Genomic DNA, 22,728 nt, shown 5'->3' with positions numbered 1-22,728 from the left:
GGTCGACGCGCTGGGCTGGAGGGTCGCTTTTGAGGGGAATATGCTGCTTTGTTCTTGAGTTGTACCCAACTATAGTTGGTGATCCACGTCCTTTATTTCTGTCACGCGCATTAGGCAAGCTAGCAAGCCGCAGTTGAGCTACCGTGCGTGGATGTGGAAAACCGAGCAAGGGGCAGGCAGAGAAAGAAACGTGCCGAACCACCCCGGCCAATACCTCAACGCACGCACGATGGGGACAAGCAGCCGGGTTTGCCATGATTTGTTCGTAACCCTCTGAAGGCAGGCGCACCAACAAAAGAAATGCCTTCACGCAGCGCGGGTCAAGAAAGGACTGGACACATATCTCAACATCTCAACCAAAACCAGTTTCGGGTCGCTTGGGGGCAAGACGGGAAGACACTTTCTCAGTCATGGATCAGTGTCATAGCCTGGTGGCAGAATCTGAACTACTCGCAAGATGGAGGCAGTGGAACCGCCACCTTAACCCACGGACTTCAGTCCCCAGCGGCTGCGGAGCAACTGACCAAGGCGGCGGTCAGACCTGTGAAACAGCTGAGGGTGCTAAGAATCACTGGCTCCAGAAAGGTCGCCATTGAAAACTGAACCTGGCAACGTTCAATGCTAGAGCTTTATCCAGTGAGGCTAGCCTAGCAGGGCTGCTCGAGGAACTAGTGAGAATTAAGTGGGACGTCATAGGCCTTAGTGAGGTTAGGAGGACAGATGAGGCGTATACAGTACTAAGGGGTGGGCATGTATTGTACTGTCGTGGATTAGCAGACAGAGGAGAACTAGGTGCAGGATTTCTTATCAACAGGATATAGCTGGCAACATAGAGGAGTTCTATAATGTTAACAAGAGGGTGGCAGTTATCGCAATCAGGCTTAACAAGATGTATAAACTGAAGGTGGTACAGGCTTACACGCCTACATCCAGCCATGATGACCAGACCGTTGAAAATTTCTATGAAGACGTGGAATCGGCAATGAACAAAGTAAAATCACAGTACACTGTACTGATGGGCGACTTCAATGAGAAGGTGAGAAAGAAGGAGGCTGGCGACCATAGGATAGGTTCTAGAAATAGCAGGGGAGTTATTAGTCGAATTTGCAGATAGAAATAATTTACGAATCATGAACACCTTTTTCCGGAAACGAGAAAACAGGAAGTGGACCTGGATGAGCCCCAATAGTGAGTCTAAAAATGAAATTGACTTCATACGATGCGCTCAACCTGGCATCGTTCATGACGGGGCCGTCCTCGGAAAGGTGCACTGTAGCGACCACAGAGTGGTAAGGTCTCGAATTAGCTTAGACTTGAAGAGGGAACGGAACAAACTAGTGAAGAGCAAGTCCATTAACGAGTTAGCCGTAAGAGGAAAAGTAGAGGAATTCCAAATTGCGCTGCAGAACAGATATTCGACTTTAACTCAGGAAGACGACCTTAATGTTGATACAATCAACGATAATCTGACAGCTATCATTATGGAGTGCACAGCACAAGTAGGCGGCAGGACTGTTCGACAGGATACCGGCAAGCGATCTCAGGATAAGAAAGATACGATTAAAAAACGTCAGAGCATGAATGCGCCCAACCCTACAGACAGAACAGAACTAGCAGAACTATCGAAGTTAATTAATAACCGCAAGGTAGCCGACATAAGGAAATTTAATACGGAGAGAATCGAGCATGCTCTAAAGAACGGATGTCACCTAAAGGCAGTGAAGAGGAAACTAGGCATAAGAAAAAATCAGATGTGTACGTTAAGAGACTAAGATGGCAATGTCATTAGCAATATGGATAAGATAGTTAAAATTAGCCGAAGAGTTGTAAACAAATCTATACAGTAGCCAATGTAATCAGGATGTAAATGAGAGGCACTAATGCACAGCAATGGAACATCCCACCAGTAGCAAAAGAGGAAGTAAAGAAAGCCTTAGTAGCAATGCAAAGGGGAAAAGCAGCTGGTGAGGACCAGGTAACAGCAGATTTGTTGAAGGACAGAGGGGAGATTGTGCTAGAAAAATTAGCCACCCTGTATATGCAATGCCTCATAAGATCAAGCATACCAGAATCTTGAAAGAACACAAACATCATCTTAATTCATAAAAAAGGAGATGTCAAGAACTTGAAAAATTACAGACCCATCAGTTTACTGCACATTACCTACAATGTATTTAGTATGGTAATCGATACTAGAGTCAGGTCAAATTTGACTTCAATCAACCAAATGATAAGGCAAGCTATCATAAAGGATACTCGACAATAGACCATATTTACACCATCAATCTGGTTTTAAAGAAATGCGCAGAGTATAATCAACCCCTATGGACCTCCTTCACCCCGCGACGTCACGAAGATGCAGTGGCGCTGATGTTAGCAGCGACTTTCGCATGGTAGGCAAAACAGGTTCCGCTTGCCCGTGCCTACCGCAGCTGCCGCAGTTAGCGGCGGCTGCTTCAAGCCTGTGCACTGCAGAAGCAGCATATATTGACCAGCTGCATCACTGCTGGATCCGCGTAGTAGCATAAAAAATATTAAATTAGCCTCGATAGGTTTCTCGCGCATAAATGCCGCGGAAACTGGCTAACAAGCATTGGGCCACGGTAGTAAAGCGCGAAGTCTGGGAGTCGATAGGCACTGCCACTCAATGCACTTAATAGCATGCAAGTTACTGCGTTCATTCACCTGAACTTCAGGATAGTAGGCTGATAATTGCTCAAGGAAAAAAAAGACATATGTATTTGCACACATACTTATCACCTTGAGCCGGGGTGCACGGGGCGCCGACAGGTTCACTCGCCCCCAAGGAATGCGTTTTTTTGTTAATAGCACACCATGTTTTAATGGCGCGTTTTGTGACATTTAATATTTACTTGAAACTGTTTCTTGATATGACGATGTAATTATTTCATTCGAGTAGAAAGAAGTCTGGTAAGTTGTGTCAATCTTGCGCGGTCGCGTTGGTGTGCTTAGAATTGCGTACCTTAAGTGTGCTAAACGCCATATGCTTTTTTATTGTATCATGCATGTGTCATGTTCAATGGGGTAATACATGATCGCGAAGCTTGTTTGCAAAGAAGCAGCCGCAGGCGTGCTACTAACAGACACGTGGCGAGATTGAGAGGGGACGCGGCATGAAAAGTGTTTTCGTTATTCATGCATGCGATATGTAACTAAACTTGGTGCAAATATGAAATTCCTACGCTAGTTTCAGTCCTTCCTTTTATTTATAGCTATACCTGGTGCAGTTCTGGGCAATTATAATTAACACAGTCGTCAAGTCCCCCCAAGGTCCCAAATAATTGAGTAGATAGTGCGCAGTTTTTTTATGCCAGCATGTACATAAAACCCTGTTCTGAATGATGACGCGATTAGTTCTTTTTCTATATGATCAGTACTTATGCATGCATAGTTACATGAAAACGTTTCTTACAAAAAATAACTAACACAATACTGCACGTGTAGGGAAAAAAATCGAGAGATTTATTACGCTCCTCAACGTCTCAGGAATAGTTTGCGACAAATGGAATCATTTGATTTTCATGCGAATTACGAAGGTGAGTGATCCAGTCGCAGAAAATGTGAGAGGTCAGAAAACGAACCTTAAAGTTTATTCCCTCGTTTATGGCATCTTCGCTTTCGCTTTGGTCAAAGAAATGCGGCACTGAAATCAAAGAAATTACCTCACAATTTTTGACGACCACACTTCTAAAAAGCGTGATTTATAAATTTGTACTCAATATTTTGCTATAATTTTTCGTCACGAAACTAGACTTCAGGGCTAGGAAAGAAAATAATTCTAGAAATCAAAAATTTTCACCAAATCGACCAGCTTAACAAGAGGACAAGTCTGCCTGGCTAGTGCGTGGTCATGTGGCTAACAACAGCGCTAAGCGAGACAGGAGATCGGGGACACGACGCTGTCCCCACTTTTCGTGCAGCGCGACACGTACGTGTGTCAGCAGACGATGAGCGCATGTCCGCTCCGACGAAACAACGCCAGCACTTCCCCTCACTACTGTCCCGAAGTAAAATCATTCCGGCTAGTGCAGAGTGTCAAACTTGTTTTATTCAATGCCTAGCGCAGAAATAAACGGCAGAAACGCTTTCTACATGTTTACTACTAACCATATATACAATACACAGTGGCAAACTATTTCTCTTTATAGGCCGCACGTGGACAACGCGAGCTCGTGTGCATCGACAAATTACTAAGTTGGAAGCATCGACCATTGCTATGATTCGCAGAAACTGGAAATGCGCCTACAAGCCTTGAAAACCCGCGCTCAACACCTATCCGCGACGCCACTCCCCGACCTTTTGCCTACCACGAGCTCGCTAGCGACTGCAGCGCCACCCCGTTTGTTTACAAACATGCAGGAGGTCCATATATAGCCTTTATAGATTACGAAAAAGCATTTGACTCAGTCGAAACCTCAGCAGTCATGCACGCATTGAGGAATAAGGGTTTAGAAGACCCATACGTAAAAATACTGGAAGATATCTATATCAAATGCACAGCTACCATAGTTCTCCATAACATCAGCAATAAAATTCGAATAAGGAAGGGCAGGTAGCGAGACATGATCTCGCCAATGCTATTCACCACCTGTTTACAAGAGGTATTCAGAGGCCTGGAAGGGAACAGCAGTTTACGATAGGCAGTGGAGCATTGGAAGTGGTGCGGGAGTACAACTACTAAGAGTAGGTAGTGTCCGCAGATCCGGACCGCGAGAGAGAAATCACTAGGAGAATAGAAATGGGCTGGAGCGAATTTGGCAGGCACTATCATGCGATAAATGGCAGTTTAACAAAATCCCCCAAGAGAAAAGTAAAAGCGCGCAGCTGTATCTTACAGGTACTCACCTATGGAGCAGAAACTTGGAGGCTACCGAAAAGGGTTCAGCTTAAGTTACGGACAACGCAGCGAGGTATGAAAAGAAAAATGATAGGTGTAACGTTAGAAGACCGGGAGTGGGCAGAGTGGGTGAGGGAACAAATGTGGGTTAATGACATCCTAGTCGAAATCAAGTGGAAGAAATGGGCTTGGGCAGGGCATGTAGGTGGCAGAAAGTGAGGTAGGCGGATGAGATTAAGAAGTTTTTGGGGATACGGTGGCCACAGCTGGCAAAGGACAGGGCAGGGTTAATTGGAGAGACATGAGAGAGGCCTTTGGCATAACCAGGCTGCTGCTGCTGCTGCTGATGAAGACGACGACAATGAACACATAACGGGTTGCACCTAGCATGCTCCCAGATCTATTTTGGAGGAGAACTTCTGATAAAGCAAACATCTATAGACAGGGGCACGTCAAGCCACAATTTCTGGCTTTTTCTCATTGACCCTCACCATGCCCACATGGGAGAAATAAATTTAATTGAACTGAACTGAAATTGATATATTTTCATGGTCCCTTCAAGTACATCTTATGGGCAGTCTACTGCATTTCAACATATGTGCACCACACCAATAACTTGAGAACTTGAGACTTGCGACTTGAGAACAGCACTTCTTGAATAATGCCTTCATGAATATGATTTCCTCTCTTCCTATGCAAGGAAGAGGTGTGTCTACTTATTTTCAGCTCTGCTGCAAATTCCATCAATAACGAATGGAATTGGAAAAAGCGTAGAAAAGGAATAAAAAAGGGAAGGGGGGGATTCAAGGTGACTCAAAGGCATAACCCACAGGATGTAATATCCAGTTCTTAAGACAGAAATGTCGCACCCACCTGGTCACAGAACTTGTCAGCCAGCCAGCTGTTGGCACAGCTCGTGCTGCAGTACACTAATGGAGAGAAGCAAGGGAAGTCGATTAGCCAATGCCAGCATTCACAACACAACTGAATCCCTCCAAGCTTCTCTCACAGACAGTTAATCATGGCATCATTTATTTATGATGCGCCCATGTCAAGTATGTTTGTCTCGCTCTTGCTATTGGAGAAAGTGTGAATCTGGGACCTTGGACACTGACCATTTGAAGCAACACCATATAAACGTGTGTAAGGGCTGCACTTTCTTTTCCCGATTTGAGGGCCAATTTTTGGATGGTGGCCCATGTATACGATGTGCTAAATAGAATTTTCTTTTTTTTCAAGTAAAAGAAACTGACAGGAAGGTTACCACTGGTTAGCGCGAGATTCAGTGACAGCTGTTAATGTATTTGCATTTTACGATATGTCGTGCTAGAGAATATGAGAGCGACCTAACATTTGTATAGTTCGAGGGCGCTCTTTCGAGTTTTCTACACATTCTTTGTCTAAGTCTGCTCTCCAGTCCAGCGTTCTAAAAGAGCAGTGCTGCCAATGATTCTCTCCTCGAGTGGCGCGCTTCACAGCAGTTGTCGCAAATAGACTGTGCTACCTATCTCCGCTTTCGCCATAGCCTTCCTAATCCTTCCACGGTAACTGTTTTCCATATATGGTTACCGTAGTACACCTTCCTATACTCTCTCTCACCATACCCTCCCCCTTTCATGGTAACCACATTCCAGACGGCTACCATTGTAACCATCTTCCGGTTTCGCCTTCCTACACTTTCGCCATAAAGCCTCCTTCTAGGTAACCCTCCTTGTCCTTCCAGGGTAACTACACACTGGGTAGTTTCCGTCACTGACGTCACTTCTGTTACCTATTCGCCTATGCATTGAGAATACAAAGGGCCTCTCCTGAGTTTTCCTTCCTCCTTGCCAGCAAGACATGCTGATCCACGACAATGGACATTAGCTTTACTTTCAACTCTGCAGCTGTCTCGCACTTCTGCTTCCATTTGGGATGCTTTTCCCAGCCAGTGCACCTACAGGCAATCGGTGTGCAATTGGGCAGCGGTTACCTGCAGTGTCAGTGCCACCTTTTTCTTGCTTTTCTGGGTCGAGACATTTTTCCCAGGTGGTGCCGCGGTGACTGAAAGACACTCTTCGGTCTACACGCTAGGCTGGAAGTGCAAGTTTTTCAGTCACTGGGGGCAGTTTACGGCGCCTTCTCATTTGTCATAACCGACTGTTGCGGCCACAGTTGTTCGTTATATCTGAGATGAATTGCCATTGCCTTAATGCATATTTTGAGGGCGGCACCACACTTGTTCGTAATAAGTGAGCATTTGTTATACCTGCGGCCGTTATAAGTGGGCTCGATTATATCTCAAAGCCTGGCCTGTAAAAAAAAGCACAAAAGGGCCACCAGCCAGTGGTTTGCTTGACCTGTATGTCATGCTGCAAGTCACGCCACAAAGGAAATTTTGCACTAGCACGCTGCAATGCACACCCCTCACCACCACTTGCTGAATTCCCGCTGATGTGTGCTGCTCTGGTCCCAGCTCTGAAGCCTGGAAATCCACGGTACAGTAGAATCTCGGTGATACGAACAGCAAGGGGAGTCAAAAATATTCGTATTACCCGAAATTTCGTATAACCAAAAAACGAGTGAAATCCGTTCCCAAACCTTGAGACGCACACAAAACATTTATTTACGTGGAAAGAAGTCACGTATGTCCTTCTGGGTCATTTTCTCCACGAGGTCGGCCAGCAGAGAATTTTCGAAGCTGAAGAATTGGGCTGTCGCCTTCTCACAAAGTCTTGGACTTGACGACATGCCGCAGAATATTGTGAGCATGCATAGTTTTGGCTGCTGTTGGCGGTTGGTCATCACTACTTTGGCACTCATTTCCTTCTTTATCACTGGCTGAAATTCCAGGCTGCAATGATACTTCCGTCACGATGTCTTCCACTGTGTGCAGACCACAGGTGTCGAGATTGTCGTCCATGCTGACGAAATCTTCAGCACTACAGTCAATGCCAAGCTGGTTCCAGACATCAATAAGGATCGGATCTGGCACTTGCGAGGTGGTGGCCACTGTGGATTTAAAAATCCCACACTTTGCGAAACAATTGGTGATGGTTGCAAGAGAAACGCGATCCCAGGCCATTGCAATAAAATGCATAGCATCCTTTCACTCTTCGCAAGGAGGCAGCGCACCAACAAACCTTTGAAATGGTGCTTGACGTTTCTGACAATTCCAGCTTCCAGTGGCTGCAAATGACTTGCAGCATTCGGGGACAGGAACACCACGTTGACACTCTTGTGTGGGTGGTCCAGCAGCATTTCTGTTCTGGCTCAACGTCCTATGGTCATCCGTGCCTTTTTATTAGCCCTATAGATGCCTTAAAGCAATGGGGCTTTTGGTAATGACGGTCAGTTTCATCTTTTCTGCGTTGCAGCAAAACAAAACCATAACACACTGCTTCAGACTTCGGAAATTTTTTTTGAGTGGGGGAGGCAAGACTTTGAGCTTATTTTGTTATTCATTTAATTAGTGCTCATTAGCATAATAAATTTTCATATCTTTATTATTTTTTTATTTTTCAATCTTCATAGATTGATGCAAACTGTCCTGCTGTGGTGATGACAGTCCAGCAGTCAGGAAAACAACGAAAAGGCTTCCAAAAGAAACTGTTTAAGGAGCGGACTCGCGCCCACTAAGAACTGAATGACTCTGCAGCGGCGATAGCCACGAGCGTGCTCGGCGGTCATCGAAATGAATGCCTGCAGTTCTTGGCCGCACTCAATTTAAAGCTGGCAAGGAACCTTCTAGGTAAAGAAACAGCAACTACAACAACCTGGAAAAATCTGGACGCATTTCCACGTGGCCACGATCAATGGAAACAAGTCTCGTCGCATCTGGCATTACAAAACAAAATGATACAGCCGCGCGCCGGCAGTTTTGAGTACGAACGAACAAATGGTGCAGAGATTCATGGCAATATAAAAGGGATTGAAATGGAAAGCTTTATAGATGGGAAGCTTTACGCACGAGAAGTGATGAAATGCATTAAAAAGGTTTGTGCATAGTTTTTTTTAAATTCTGCTAACCATGATCATGTACACGGGACAGACAGTCGACTTCTGTTGGGACATGACTGGTTTAGGTTACTCATATGCGAAATGCTTTATATCTGGCTACGAAGCCAAGTAGCTGAGCCCCACTCTGTTTTGCATTAAAAGAGTCCTAGAACTGAAGTGTTTCAATTGTCAAAAATCTGATCCAAGTGCAAGCAGTTCAAGACAGGGGGGGGGGGGGGGGGGGGGGGGGGGGGGGGGGGGGCTGTTCTGTCTTAACATCCTACACAAAATGTATCCTACACAATTCAGGGACACATGTCCGTGGTGCGGAGCAACCCCCACGCTATACCATATCACCTGGGAGTGCGAACGCAACTACGCATTCCACCAGCACAAAAGCCCGAGTGCGGAGCAATGAGAGAGCCAGCTCACCAGCTGCGAGCTCACTGCCCAAAGGGCACTAGTGCAGCACGCAAGCGAAGCAGCTAGGCTCAGTGGAGCCCTGGAATAGGGGCCCAACCTTGCTGAAAGAGGTCAAGCGTCGACAGCCCCCAATAAAGACCCCAATAAAGTTTCTCTCTCTCTGGAAAAATGTTGGGGGGCTGACCGCCCCTTTGCACCCCCTGTTCCGGGGTCCCTGCAATGCTTGCTTTTTTGTGCACTCTGGAAGGCTTCGCCCTTGGAGCACAGACTATTTTCAGGCTGAAGGTTGCATAAATAGCCCTGCCTCGTCTATGTTAAAAACATTGCGAGCGTAATATCCCGCGATAAAAGACAGGCAGCATGGTTGCCATCCAATCTTCAACGGCGGAGGCGTCAACCTTTTTTTCTTCACCACAAACGGTTTTGTAGGAGAGGTCATGCCGCTCCTTGAATCGGTAAACCCAGCCACCAGAGGCCTAAAAACCTTCGATTTCCAGTGTGAGTGCAATGTCCGCAGCATTCTCATGAAGAACTTTTCAATCAATGACACCGGCCATGGTGACTTCTTTAAACCATGTTAGGAGAACATCTTCTAACTTCATATGGTGTGCAGTCTTTGCATCTTTGGAGTTTACACCAAAGCGCTGCACATTCTGCATAATTTAGTCGCGCCGACCAATGATCATAAACAGCGTAGAAAGCGCCAGGCAGAATTCCTTGGCCATGTCAATGCGCCTTTTCTTAGGCTCCTAAGTTGTCCACCGTCCCCACTCCCAACACGCGAGAGCTATCACCTTCGGAATCAGGCAGGCAACCGCACGACGGCAATGGACGCGCGCTGCTCCTGGTGTTTTTTTTTTTCATGAGGCAGTGCTGCCTCAATCGCTTTCACTCGTCCCAATTGGTTTAACTATGTTAAAACCCTACCATTTATGAGATAAAAAAGAGCATGATAAGCCAACAGTAAAGTAACGAGACAAGCCAACCTAAATGTAATTCTGTTTCCGCAGAATAAAACAATTTAGGCAAAAATTCACTCATTTTTGTTTTGTTTTTCAAAGGCATCTTGCCACTCAGGCATCAATGTGCGCTTCCCTCGCTTCCATTTGCGAGCCATTTCCGCACAGCAGGCCGAAACTGCACTTGCAAGGTGCTGCTCACAGTTCGTGCGGTGAAGCCTCCTAACGCGTGACGTGACATGCAAAAAAGCGTGGTACTGCACTGCACGATGCATGCAGCGATGGCATAGAGGTAGAACATCCGCCTCGCGTGCGAGAGGACCGGGGTTCAAATCCTGGTGCCGCGCAATTCTCCACCGGGTTTAAAAAAAATAAAAAATCCGCGTGTCGATGGAATTGCATAACCAGGCCTGGAGTGCGGCCTTATCTCGGTAACCAGAACCGACAACACACTCTCTCACCAGAGCAGGATTTGGCCCCCCTGGTGTAGTACTTGGCCACAACCTTCTATGATCAAACCAATTAACCCTCGGCCCTCAGTCCCCAGCGGCTGCAGAGCAACTGACCACGGCGGCGGTCAGACCTGTGACGCAGCGGAGGGTGCTAAGAATCTCTGGCTCCGGACAGGCCGCCATTGGAATCTGAACCTGGCAACGTTTAACGCTAGAACTTTAGCCAGTGAGGCTAGCCTAGCAGTGCTGTTTGAGGAACTAGCGGGAATTAAATGGGATGTGATAGGGCTTAGCGAAGTAAGGAGGACAGGTGAGGCGTATACAGTACTAAAGGACGGACACATACTGTGCTATCACGGGTTAGAGGATAGACGAGAACTAGGTGTGGGATTCCTCATTAATAAGGATATAGCTGGCAACGTAGAGGAGCTCTACAGTATTAACGAGAGGGCAGCAGCTATAGTAATTAGGGTGAATAGGAGGTACAAGCTGAAAGTGGTGCAGGCCTACGCACCCACATCCAGCCATGATGACCAGACCGTTGAAAGTTTCTATGAGGACGTAGAATCAGCATTGAATAAAGTAAAATCGCAGTACACTGTACTGATGGGCGACTTCAATGCGAAGGTGGGCAAGAAGCATGCTGACTACCACGCGGTAGGTGACTATGGGATAGGCTCTAGAAATAGCAGGGGAGAGTTATTAGTCGAATTCGCGGATAGAAATAATTTATGGATCATGAATACCTTCTTCCGCAAACGAGAAAACAGGAAGTGGACCTGGAAGAGCCCCAATGGTGAGATTAAAAATGAAATCGACTTCATACTATGCGCTAAACCTGGCATCATTCAGGATGTGGTCGTCCTCGGAAAGTTGCGTTGTAGCGACCACAGATTGGTAAGGTCTAGAATTAGCTTAGACCTGAAGAGGGAACGGAAGAAGCTAGCGAAGAAGAAGACCATTAACGAGTTAGCCGTAAGAGGGAAAGCACAGGAGTTTAGGATAGCGCTGCAAAACAGATATTCGGCTTTAGCTGAGGAAGATGATCTTGATGTTCATTCAATGCACGATAATCTGACATCAATGATTACGGAGTGCGCAGTAGAAGTAGGCGGTAGGACAGTTCGAAAAGATACCGGGAAGCTATCTCAGGTGACGAAAGATCTGATTAAGAAGCGCCAAAACATGAGGGCATCTAACCCTGCCGATAGAATAGAACTAACGGAGCTATCAAAGCTAATAAATAAGCACAAGGTAGCTGACATAAGGAAGTTTAATATGGAGAGAATCGAGCATGCTATAAAGAACGGAGGTAGCCTAAAAACAGTGAAGAGGAAACTAGGCATAGGTAAAAACTAGATGTATGCATTAAGAGACAAGCAGGGCAATGTCATTAGCAATATGGATAAGATAGTTAACGTAGCCGAAGAGTTCTACACAGACCTGTACAGTAGCCAATGTAATCAGAGCGTTAATGAGAAAGACAGCAGTGCACAGCAATGCGTCATCCCGCCAGTAACGAAAGATGAAGTAAAGAAAGCCTTAGAAGCAATGAAAAGGGGAAAAGCAGCTGGGGAGGATCAGGTAACAGCAGATCTGTTAAAGGATGGAGGGGAGATCGTGCTAGAAAAACTAGCCACCCTGTATACGCAATGCCTTATGACCTCGACTGTACCAGAAGCTTGGAAGAATGCAAACATTATCTTAATTCATAAGAAGGGAGACGCCAGGGACTTGAAAAATTACAGGCCGATCAGCTTACTATCCGTTGCCTACAAAGTATTTACTAAGGTAATCGCTAATAGAGTCAGGGCAACGTTAGGCTTTAATCAACCAAATGATCAGGCAGGCTTTCGTAAAGGATATTCCACAATAGATCATATTCACACTATCAATCAGGTGATAGAGAAATGCGCAGAATATAACCAACCTCTATATATAGCTTTCATTGATTACGAGAAAGCATTAGACTCAGTGGAAACCTCAGCAGTCATACAGGCATTGCGTTATCAGGGGGTAGAAGAGCCTTATGTCAAAATACTGGAAGATATATATAGCAACTGCACAGCTAATATAGTCAATATAAATAAAGTTTTTCCTCCTCCTCCTCCTCCTCTGTAAAGTCAGCAATAAATTTCCAATAAGGAAGGGCATCAGGCAAGGAGACACGATCTCGCCAATGCTGTTCACCGCATGTTTACAGGAGGTATTTCGAGGCCTGAATTGGAAGTAGTTGGGAATACGAATAAATGGAGAATACCTAAATAATCTGCGATTTGCTGATGACATTGCTTTGCTGAGTCACTCAGGAGGTGAACTGCAAATCATGATCAATGAGTTAGACAGGCAGAGCAGATCGATGGGTTTAAAAATTAACATGCAGAAAACCAAGGTATTGTTCAACAGCCTAGCAAGGGAACAACAGTTCACAATTGCCAGCGAGAGACTAGAAATTGTGACGGAATACGTCTACTTAGGGCAGGTAGTGACAGCTGATCCGGATCATGAGAGGGAAATAACTAGAAGGATAAGAATGGGGTGGAGCGCATATGGCAAATTCTCGCAGATCATGAGTGGCAGTTTACCAATTTCCCTCAAAAGGAAAGTGTACAACAGCATAATCTTACCGGTACTAACCTACGGGGCAGAAACGTGGAGGCTAACGAAAAGAGTTCAGCTTAAGTTAAGGACAACGCAGCGAGCCATGGAAAGAAAAATGATAGGTGTAACGTTAAGAGATCGGAAGCGGGCAGAGTGGGTGAGGGAACAAACACGGATTAATGACATCCTAGTCGAAATCAAGAGAAAGAAATGGGCTTGGGCAGGACATGTAATGCAAAGGCAAGATAACCGCTGGTCCTTAAGGGTAACGGAGTGGGTTCCAAGAGAAAGTAAGCGTAGCAGGGGGCGGCAGAAGGTTAGGTGGGCGGATGAGATTAAGAAGTTTGCAGGCAAAGGGTGGATGCAGCTGGCAAAGGATAGGGTTAATTGGAGAGGCATGGGAGAGGCCTTTGCCCTGCAGTGGGTGTAGTAAGGCTGATGATGATGATGATGATGACTGCACTGCACACTGAAAGGCGCCACGGATACCCTTGCCGTTACGAAGTAGTTCTGGTTCTGGCACTACTGATTGCATTCACGAATTAAAGCATTTCATAGAAAATTCGACATTCAGATGATTCGGATGTTTTTTCCACTCTCTTAAAGTCCAAATTAACGAAGTTTTACTGTAAGTGCTGGGTTTGCAAGAGAGGAGCTTGTGCTGCAAAGTGAAGCCAGTCAGAATGCCTAAATTTCCAAAATTTTTAAATGCGTCAGCAGTAAACTGCAGCTTTTGCTTATGCCGAAACTCCGCTCATCTCGGACGTTTTTTGTGACTGAGTTATCCCTGTAAAAATGTATGGAAACCACTCACGCTTGGAGAGGTCCGGCCTTGGGAAAGGCAGCAGGTGGAAGGGGCGTGGTGTGACCGAGGCAGCAGCCCCAAGGCAGTCCCCACCATCCCATTCACACTTGGAGTTGTTGCATGGCTTGTCACAATAGCCATCTTTCACCCAAGTGGTGGGGCAGCCCAGCGCACAGTCTGGCACAGGCCAAGCCAACCGCACCTGCACACAAGGACCTTCGCCGTCAACCCCAAATATCCCTAGTACGTTTAGGTAATATCCACATCTCCACAGCCAGAATGCGATGTCTGGGGCATCCATAGCTGGCACTGGACATCCGAGGGTCATCCATTACTGAATGGCTAGCGATATCTACTGTGGATATCCCAAGGATATCAGTACATATTCTTTTAAGGATGTAAACTTGGGGCTGGTGACATGTCCTGACACAAGAAAATTCAAACAAGAAATTTTCTTTTGCAGGCTTCAAACTGCACCACATCACATTCCTACAAGTAATAAACATATTGCCCATACTGAGTCAAGTCACTTGAATATGGTGCTGATATGAAAGAATCTCAATTAAAATAATCACATAAATTCTTGTTGCCAGAGCTGATAATGCCACATGCGATGGTGTTTTTCCGTCCACATTCCCAAGAAGGCCTGCAGCCTTCCATAAGCCTAAAAATAAAAACTCGTGCCAGGCGCCGCAGTAGAGTAACCGACCTAAATGTCAATCCAATCCGTCAGAGACCAGCTGTGATGCCAGTCACACTGACGGGTGTTGCATCGTGCTTCTTTCGAATTTTGTCTCAGCTACTATGTTTGGTTTGTTTATTATGTGGTTGCTTGGCTGTGCTGCAAAAGTTTTGTGTCACCCACGCATTCGGAAAGATGCTTTCTTGTGCCTGACATCTTGCTGAGTTGGCAGCACAGATTTGTTTCGGATAAAAAAAAAACAGCATGGTCTGATCCCTAGCGAATGTAACAGTGCTTGAAAATGGCTTCGAAGGCATTGCTGTAAGATGAGTGAGGTGTATAAAAACGGATATATTCTATCGCACGACTTGGTCACACTGCAGTGCAAGCTACAAGCACAAGGCAACGGCTTTTACAAACATGTTTGCGAGCCTTGGGATCCTTAGCCATCCTGGCCATAAATTGACACAGCCCCCCTTCAGGAGCCCACCTGAACTAAACTAGTCAGAGAACAGCAAAATTCACATTGATGAGAGTCTGACATCGCACAGTACATGAGCCTCTAGAATTTCACCTGCACCGAAATTCGACCACCGCGGCAGGGATCGAACCCGTGTCTTTTGAGTGAGCAGCTGAGAGCCACAACCACTGAGCCACCATGGCAGCTGTTCTGCGGGTTTAATTCGGCTGATTGTCACAATTCTCATAAATTATTATAAATTATTTACAGAATTGCTGCACCCAAGACACATTTCGTGCACTGAAGCTATTTTTACACTTGCTTCAGAGAAAATGCAGGTAAAAAACTTATGAATACTAATACGTACAAATTGATCTGACTAATAACTTGGGAAAGCAACAAATTAAATTTAATGCATAAAGCAAAAACCAATAAAATTAGCATCACCGCACAGCTCTATGCCTCCTGAATAAATTGATACAAAGCTCATTTCAATTGCCCAAGGCAAACCAGAGAAAAGGCCCAAAAGGCAGAGACTGTTTTTGTAAAACCACGAAAGGAGATGAAGAGACGAAGACTCTGTGCACTTATCGAGTCACGGGAAATCGAGTAGTGGGAAAACGGCTGTAGCGTTGGCACAGCTCAGATGACGTCTTAAAAGGTATTGAACAAAAGGTGGGGAAATGAGCTTTCAACGAATAGCAAAATAGCAGCGATTGGGCAGCAGTTTCAGAATTATCGTATGAAGTGGAATGCCATTTGGAAGCTTGCGCTTCGTTTTTCAGCTGCACGGCTTTCAAAATATTAATTTTTTTGTGTACTTTGGCATTTCTTTCAGGATGGATATTTTGAGGAGATATAGTATAAAGTATATATAGTAAAAAAAACTATTTTTCAAAAATTTAAGAAACTTTAAGCTTGAATTTCGTTTTGTTTGATCAAGTTTTTGATCTCTTCTGCAGTTTGACGCATTATGTGGCGGCTTGGATACTGGCGGCAAGTGCGAACCAGGTCTGAAAAATCGAGCAGTCAGTTGCAGTGTGCCTGAAATTTCAGGCACTCGTATACATTGGCTCTACGGGCTATGTCGCGGTGCCGCGAAAAAGCCCAAATAATCAAGCATGTCCGAAAAATCAGGCGTCCGAATTTTCGGTTGTCGACTGTATTAGCTGCGAATATGCACACATTCCTATGAGGTGCGTGATGGTTCCTCATAAAGTCTGAAATATTGTGCAAGCCCAAATTCAATATTGGAGTCCAAAAAATCGGTCGGCTGCTGCACACTCCCTGCGACCAGAGGAATGGCTTCCATACTGTGATGGCAAACTTGAAAAAGGCTCATATCTCTGAAAACTACACTGACCTGGTGGAGCACAAACTCTTCTCCACTACAGGCGTCACAAGCTTGGACTCCTAAACAAGATCACAGCAGCACTGGCGGCCTGTGCCAAAACCTAGGTTGTACCTTGTAGCCAGCAGCATGTGTGTAGAAGTCCTCAGGCCACACTTCCTTGCCAAAGAAAACATCATCGTTGAGGTAGATGAAGCGCTGCGACAGGCCTTGGATGCGGTGCAGGTGCGTCTCAATGGCGGGTGAACTGTATGTTGGCAGGTGGCTCTTGTTAGGAAAGATCTCCTGCAAGCACACCATTTAGAACAAGGGTTCTCAAACTATTTTTTGTCTCAAAGAACCCTCAACAGCAAGACTTTCATTTGAACTAGTTGGTCGTAGCATGACGACAATCTAATTGTGCTAACCAATCATGTAGGTTCAAAACCAAGCACCATCCTTGAAGACATTACCATTTTCAGCAGTGAATCTAAGGGGCTTCTTTTCACTCAAGAAGTTCCCCACACAACAGCCTGCAGTTTCTTGACCTGAGACTTGTGTTTAAGCAGGACAGACATGTTTGTTGGTCCTGCGACCCCAGATCGTGTAAAGAGCTACTGCCTTTCAGTCGTGCACATTCCAAAATAATCCAGTGTGGAATCGTTGCGACATGCTTGAATGCAGCCTTGGAAAAATCTTGTGAGCATGGGATGGCACAGAGCTTTGATGCTCAAACTAAAAGCATTCACCAAGCCGGGTACCCAAAACACCCCATCACGAGTATTTGTGAGAATCTTCTTATGAAGCGCAAGCCGACGTCAAAGGGCGATCAGGGTAAAAAAAACAAGGATAAAGAAAAACAACCCATGGTCGTGATTCCTTATATTCACCGGCTTTCGCACAACCTGAAGAAAGTGGCCAGCAGGTATAGGATAAATGTAGTTCTTTCTGCTCCTTGAAAGATGTGGCGCATTTGAACCCTGAACAAAGAAAGACTGGTTAGGCAGTGCAAAAAGCCTCACCAAATCCCTGCCACTGAATGCACGGCTGACGTTGTATATGTTGTGCCTCTAAGCTGCAGCCAGGAATATATCGGAAACAGGTCAGCACATTAACGAAAGATTGAGGCAGCACAAGATTGCTATAAAAAAGGGTTATGGCAGCTGCATGGCCACTCACTGCAAAAGCTGCAAATGCTGTCCCTGCTTTGAAAACACAAAATTCATTGTAAGGTCTAAAGACAGATAAGAACGTGAAATAATCGAAGCATATTACATCTAGCAGAGGGGTCATATCTGCATAAGCAAGCCATCTGTGTTGCTGTCAGAAGAAATTAGTTTTCTTAGTGGGCCATTGTCAAAGTTGTAATCATTGCTTTGGTCCTTTATGGCACATGTGCTTTTTTTTAAGTCACCCTTTTATCATTCTTGCTTGCATCTTTCGCCTGCTCATGTGGCTATTAAGTGGTTTTTCCATGAATAAACTCAGCTAGAAGTAGGCGCCGGTTCTGTCTTGTGTGTTTTGTTGGCGTCTTTTCGCACCAGTACGCTTCTGTGTAACCATGTAACCCTCAACAGCCTTCAATACATGCCAAGGAACCCCACATACTTCGTGTCTGTGCTCGCAGGCAAAAGCAAGAGTCCTAATCGGTCGGTGTTGCTTGTGAATGCCTTGTGAATGCTTTTTTTACCATTTCATTCACTTTTGCAAGTGTTTTTGATTCTCGTTTTTGGAAACCAGTTTTTTTTATTTAATGTGCATCTCTCACTTATGCTCAAACCTCCAACTCCAAGACGAGAATGCAAAAAAACTACATACTCGAGACAAACATAGCACCACTTTCAATGGCCATTTGCAGCTCCCCACTCCAGTGCGTTAGCATCCTTTTCTGTTTCAGGAGATACTGGCTTTTTGGTGCAAATGGGTTCGCCGACAGTAAAACTTCACCCCGGCACCGCCGATGCCGTCAAATTGGCCAGAAAAATGCCCCATGAGGGCCATGCTGCGGCCTACACCTTCAATCACCACAAGTGCACGCATGGCACCATCCATGGCACCAGGCCAACAACGATGAGAGTGAGCTTCATTGAGAAATGACATCACGTGTAATGTTCCAACTTCCAGTTCCTGGCCGTGCCCTGCTGGTGCGGCATGCAAGATTATTCAGCGCTGCATTAAGCTGACAATAAGGAAAATTCCACATAAAAATTTTTCTCAGTAAACATTTTTGTTTGGCTCTTCCTGCAAAGTTAAAAGTTAGCGCGTACCATGTCCAGCTGCAGAAGAGGAATTTATCAGCTAGAAAGATGGTTTTAGAAATCTTCTCACGAGTCTGTTCAAACTAGCCATGCTTTTGAAGTGAATGGCAGTGTAGTGTGGCCTCTGTGACCTGCGCCAAAAATCGCTCTCGATGCATGCACTTGACTGGCGAAATCGGCCACTGATAGTGGCACCCATATTTCATTTTTTCGGTCTTTTCTACTTTAAAAAAGCTCCGATTTTGGTGTCTCTCTGTGATTAGAACGTGGTACGCTGCCGATAAGGGCCGATTTCTATTTGTCCAAAGTGTCCCTTTAACAAACCAGATAAAGCAAAACCACGTTATAGTAAACTTGGATATAGCAAAGTGAAACTGTGGTCCCATTTCACGTCCCATATATGGCTGTACATTTTTTTTTTTTCGTTTATAGTAAAGATTTCTTTCAAATAAAATGGCTATAGTAAAGAGGGTCTGGCCGTGGCGACGTACCTCCCACAGAATGATGACAATGCGGCACACGTGGGGCCGACATTCGGAGGTAAATGCATACCAAAAACGATAAAACGGCGCTTTTTTTTTTAGATAGCTTCACCATGAAGCTCGGTAGCTGTGAGGAGAAGCAAACTTCTTGAAGTCCTTGGGGTCGTGAGGCAAAGCACGCGCACGGCTATGAACGCAGCGGGCTATGAAGGTGGGTTATGAACGCAGAAAGAAGGAGGCGCAGGTCGCTGAAAAAAGAAAGACAGTAAAAATGCAGTGAAGGGAAGAAACGGGTGAATATTCGCAGCACGAAGCACAGGGAAGCGGCGGCAAGAAACAGAGCTGCAACGGCACTGCATGACCGGTACCGCCGCACCTCGACTGTGTCGCACATATAACTGTTGCCTCTTAAACGACTCTGAGGATGTGGAAAATGAAGCCGCGTTCAGGCTAAACTTTTGTTTTCACATCAAATCAAGCTCGCATTATATTCGTAGTCGCACTGTAATCATGGAGATGTGGTACTTCCTCAAGAGGTACACAAAATCGAAAACGTAATAACACGAAATGCGATAACTCAAAATAAATAATTATCACATAAAGGGACAATAAGAGCAGGACGGAAGGTGAGTGTTTCTTTCATAAACCAACACTGTGTTTAGTAAGTATAGCTAATGAATTACCAGAGAGCCATGCCATCACTAGCAACTGATATAGTAAAGACCCTGATATAGTAAAGATTTTTGCTGGTCCGAGTCACTTTACTATATAGAGGTGTTCTACTGTTCTGTGTGTGGTCCGCACGTCTGCAAAGGTATACCTGAAAGGGGGAACTGGCCACTGTGGGTGCTTGCTGAACCCACAGAAGCAGCCCACAGAACAAGTTTGAAATCTTGATTTGCAAACTTGTACACGGAAGTTCCTCCTCCACTGAAACAGGGCGAAGATCAAGAGTGGTTGGAACTCTCTAGGAGCTCTATCAAACACTGCTACACCCAAACATTCAGCCTAGTTACACAAGAAGGGTCTTGCTATAGCTGGAGAAATTAACATTAACAGTAAACACTTCTCATGCCGGCAGAAGGGCAAGCACAAATTATGCACAAGAATAGACACTGGGCAAGTTGGTATGGTGCCATTTTAAATTAACCAGCATGAAATACACGACCAAGTGGTGATTTTAGTCACCTGCCTAAAATTCTTGTCCATGGACGCTTTTTGGTTGTACAAGCTCCCAGAAATAATGATGAAATATTGTTCTCTGTCTGACAGTGCTACCTTCAGCCTTTTAGAAATCATGAGCTCAATCAGCGGATGCATGTTGACTGGCATCTGTCCTTGTCTTTCACGCTGGTTAATTTGAAGTGACAAAATGTGCCCAGGTTCGCCAGAGTTTTAAAAAAATTGGCTGATGATTACGCTTCTCGGTAACAACAGTTTTCAACGCATGTGTTGTGGTACATGAACCATAGGCGACTGCATACGGAACATGCAGTGCTGAACGAAGGCGGCTCTAGGTTTTGGCTTCAGCAATGCACAGCGCTCCGCCGCTGCTGAGCATCTCCTTGGGCGAATGGACTTTTGGCGCACGCCACTCTGAAGCCATCTCTTAGCAGGTTGCAGCCGTGGAGCCCATCTTCTGGTTGCCACTGTACCCTCCTTCTCCGCTTTCCCCCTTGCACTCTCTTTGCTATCGCCATACTTTTAGCCTCTGCTGCACTCCAGTATGCGACCAAGCTCACTGTTTTGAGAAACGTAAATGGCACAAAAACAAGTTATTTGGGACAAGAGGGCGCTTAGTCCACATGAAACAATGAGGTCACTGCTAGGCGTAGCACACTCTCAGAAAAAAGCCTCAAGAGTATGGCACGATAGCACTGATGGGTTAATGCACATAACTGCACAATTGGTCATTCTCAACTTTACATTCATATATCAGTGGGAGTCCTCATACCCCTCCTGGCACAGTGGTGCAGTGGTTAGGCGATGCGCCACTGCCCTGTGAGGGCAGATCCTCCCAGCGGTGGAGCTTGTGCGGCCCAGGCTACTCTTCCCGGGCAACCGCTTGTGACCAATCATTAATTTAACTGCCAGCTGCCACGATGGAAAGTTTTCCCACAATCCGGTGGGCTGGTTGGGATGGCACCACAAGGTCATGGGACCTGGGTGGCCCACCTAGTTTGGTGGAGTGGCCCATCACTCCGGCTGCGGTCTCCAACGGCAAAGCCAAACACGGGGATACTAATGCTCTCGCGTTAAAAGCTTTGAGTTTGTTGTGTACACAATACAAAGCACCTGAAAGGGTTAAAGCCAGCATGCGCCTACTGTACTAGCTGAGAATGCACACGCTGACAACAAAGACTCTTTGACAGACAGTTGCGCCTCTCCGCTGTTTACAGCCAATGTGAACGGTTACTGCCTAAAGCAAAGATGAGAGAGCAGTCGGGAGTGCTGCATACCTCGTGGGTGACTATGGCCACTCGGGGGCAGTCCAGGTTGAGCCAGGAGGGGATCTGGCCGTTGGTGACAATGTACACCTTCCGCACCCACGGGGCAAACCGCTCCAGAGACCGCAGAGAATACTTGAGTTCCTGAGAAGAGCATGAAATGGCTGTCATAGCCGGCCGCTACTGTACCATCGGGTGAGGCACAGAGCCTTTCCACCCCTCCATACATTGGCTCCCCAAGAAATTCTCCAGATCATCTCCCAGAAAGCTGCTCTTTAAGGAAGCAGCAGCTTTGAAATCCCAAAAAACAGCCGAAAAATGATTTTTTTCAGAATTATTATATCTGCTGGTATTTATTTTATTCAAGTTACTCACACGCTCATTTTACATAAGAGCATTATGTGACTGGGGCAGTATACACATGAATTCAGAAAAAAGCATTAGAGCAAAACAACGATGGAAGAGAAACGTTATACGATACTTAGCAAGAGATATTCAGCAGAATACAAGTAAATTTTAAAAAGGCGTTACACAAGTTTAAAAAATGCGGCAAGATGGAAATGGAACATGATTTTTCACTTAAGTTAGCAAAGGCACAATTTAATTCATATTATACAGCAGTAAAATTGTTTTCTGGTAAAACCACATAAAAACAAGATATCAGGCGATTACAGTGCTTAACATATCTCGAAACGTGGCAGGATTCCTGCTGTTAGTAACTTTGTCAGGAAGGCTATTCCAAAGGCTTATGGCACGTGGTAAGGTAGACAAGTTAAACGCTTTAGTACGACCAAAAGTACACGTAAAGCTGTTTTGATTGTGGAGGCGATATGACGTACGACATGGCTGTGACAAAGGCATAGTGTGACTGTGAAGACAAAACCATTTTATAAAATAAGCAAAGAAGTGCAACTGTACGACGTGATTTTAAAGACTCAAATGATAGGGATAACTTGATGTTAGTGATGCTGGAATGGCGGTTATAATCCCGAG

The 22,728-nt window shown here is 45.5% G+C and overlaps 1 protein-coding gene across 2 annotated transcripts in view; it reads right to left on the bottom strand.

Moving 5' to 3' along the window:
* LOC144127981 (N-acetylglucosamine-1-phosphotransferase subunits alpha/beta-like) overlaps window positions 1–22,728 on the bottom strand; it is a 151,023-nt gene that overhangs the window by 105,627 nt on the left and 22,668 nt on the right. For both annotated transcript variants that reach the window (XM_077661009.1, XM_077661010.1), the window contains exons 8-11: window positions 21,748–21,879; window positions 16,684–16,854; window positions 14,086–14,278; window positions 5,732–5,787 (exon numbers count right to left, since the gene is read on the bottom strand). In XM_077661009.1, coding sequence (XP_077517135.1) covers window positions 5,732–5,787; window positions 14,086–14,278; window positions 16,684–16,854; window positions 21,748–21,879 — 552 coding nt within the window. The remainder of the gene's footprint in view (window positions 1–5,731; window positions 5,788–14,085; window positions 14,279–16,683; window positions 16,855–21,747; window positions 21,880–22,728) is intronic.

This window comes from Amblyomma americanum, chromosome 4 (genome assembly GCF_052857255.1).
Source record: "Amblyomma americanum isolate KBUSLIRL-KWMA chromosome 4, ASM5285725v1, whole genome shotgun sequence".
Classification (NCBI taxonomy): Eukaryota; Metazoa; Arthropoda; class Arachnida; order Ixodida; family Ixodidae; genus Amblyomma; species Amblyomma americanum.
This window is presented reverse-complemented; position numbering and strand designations above follow the sequence as displayed.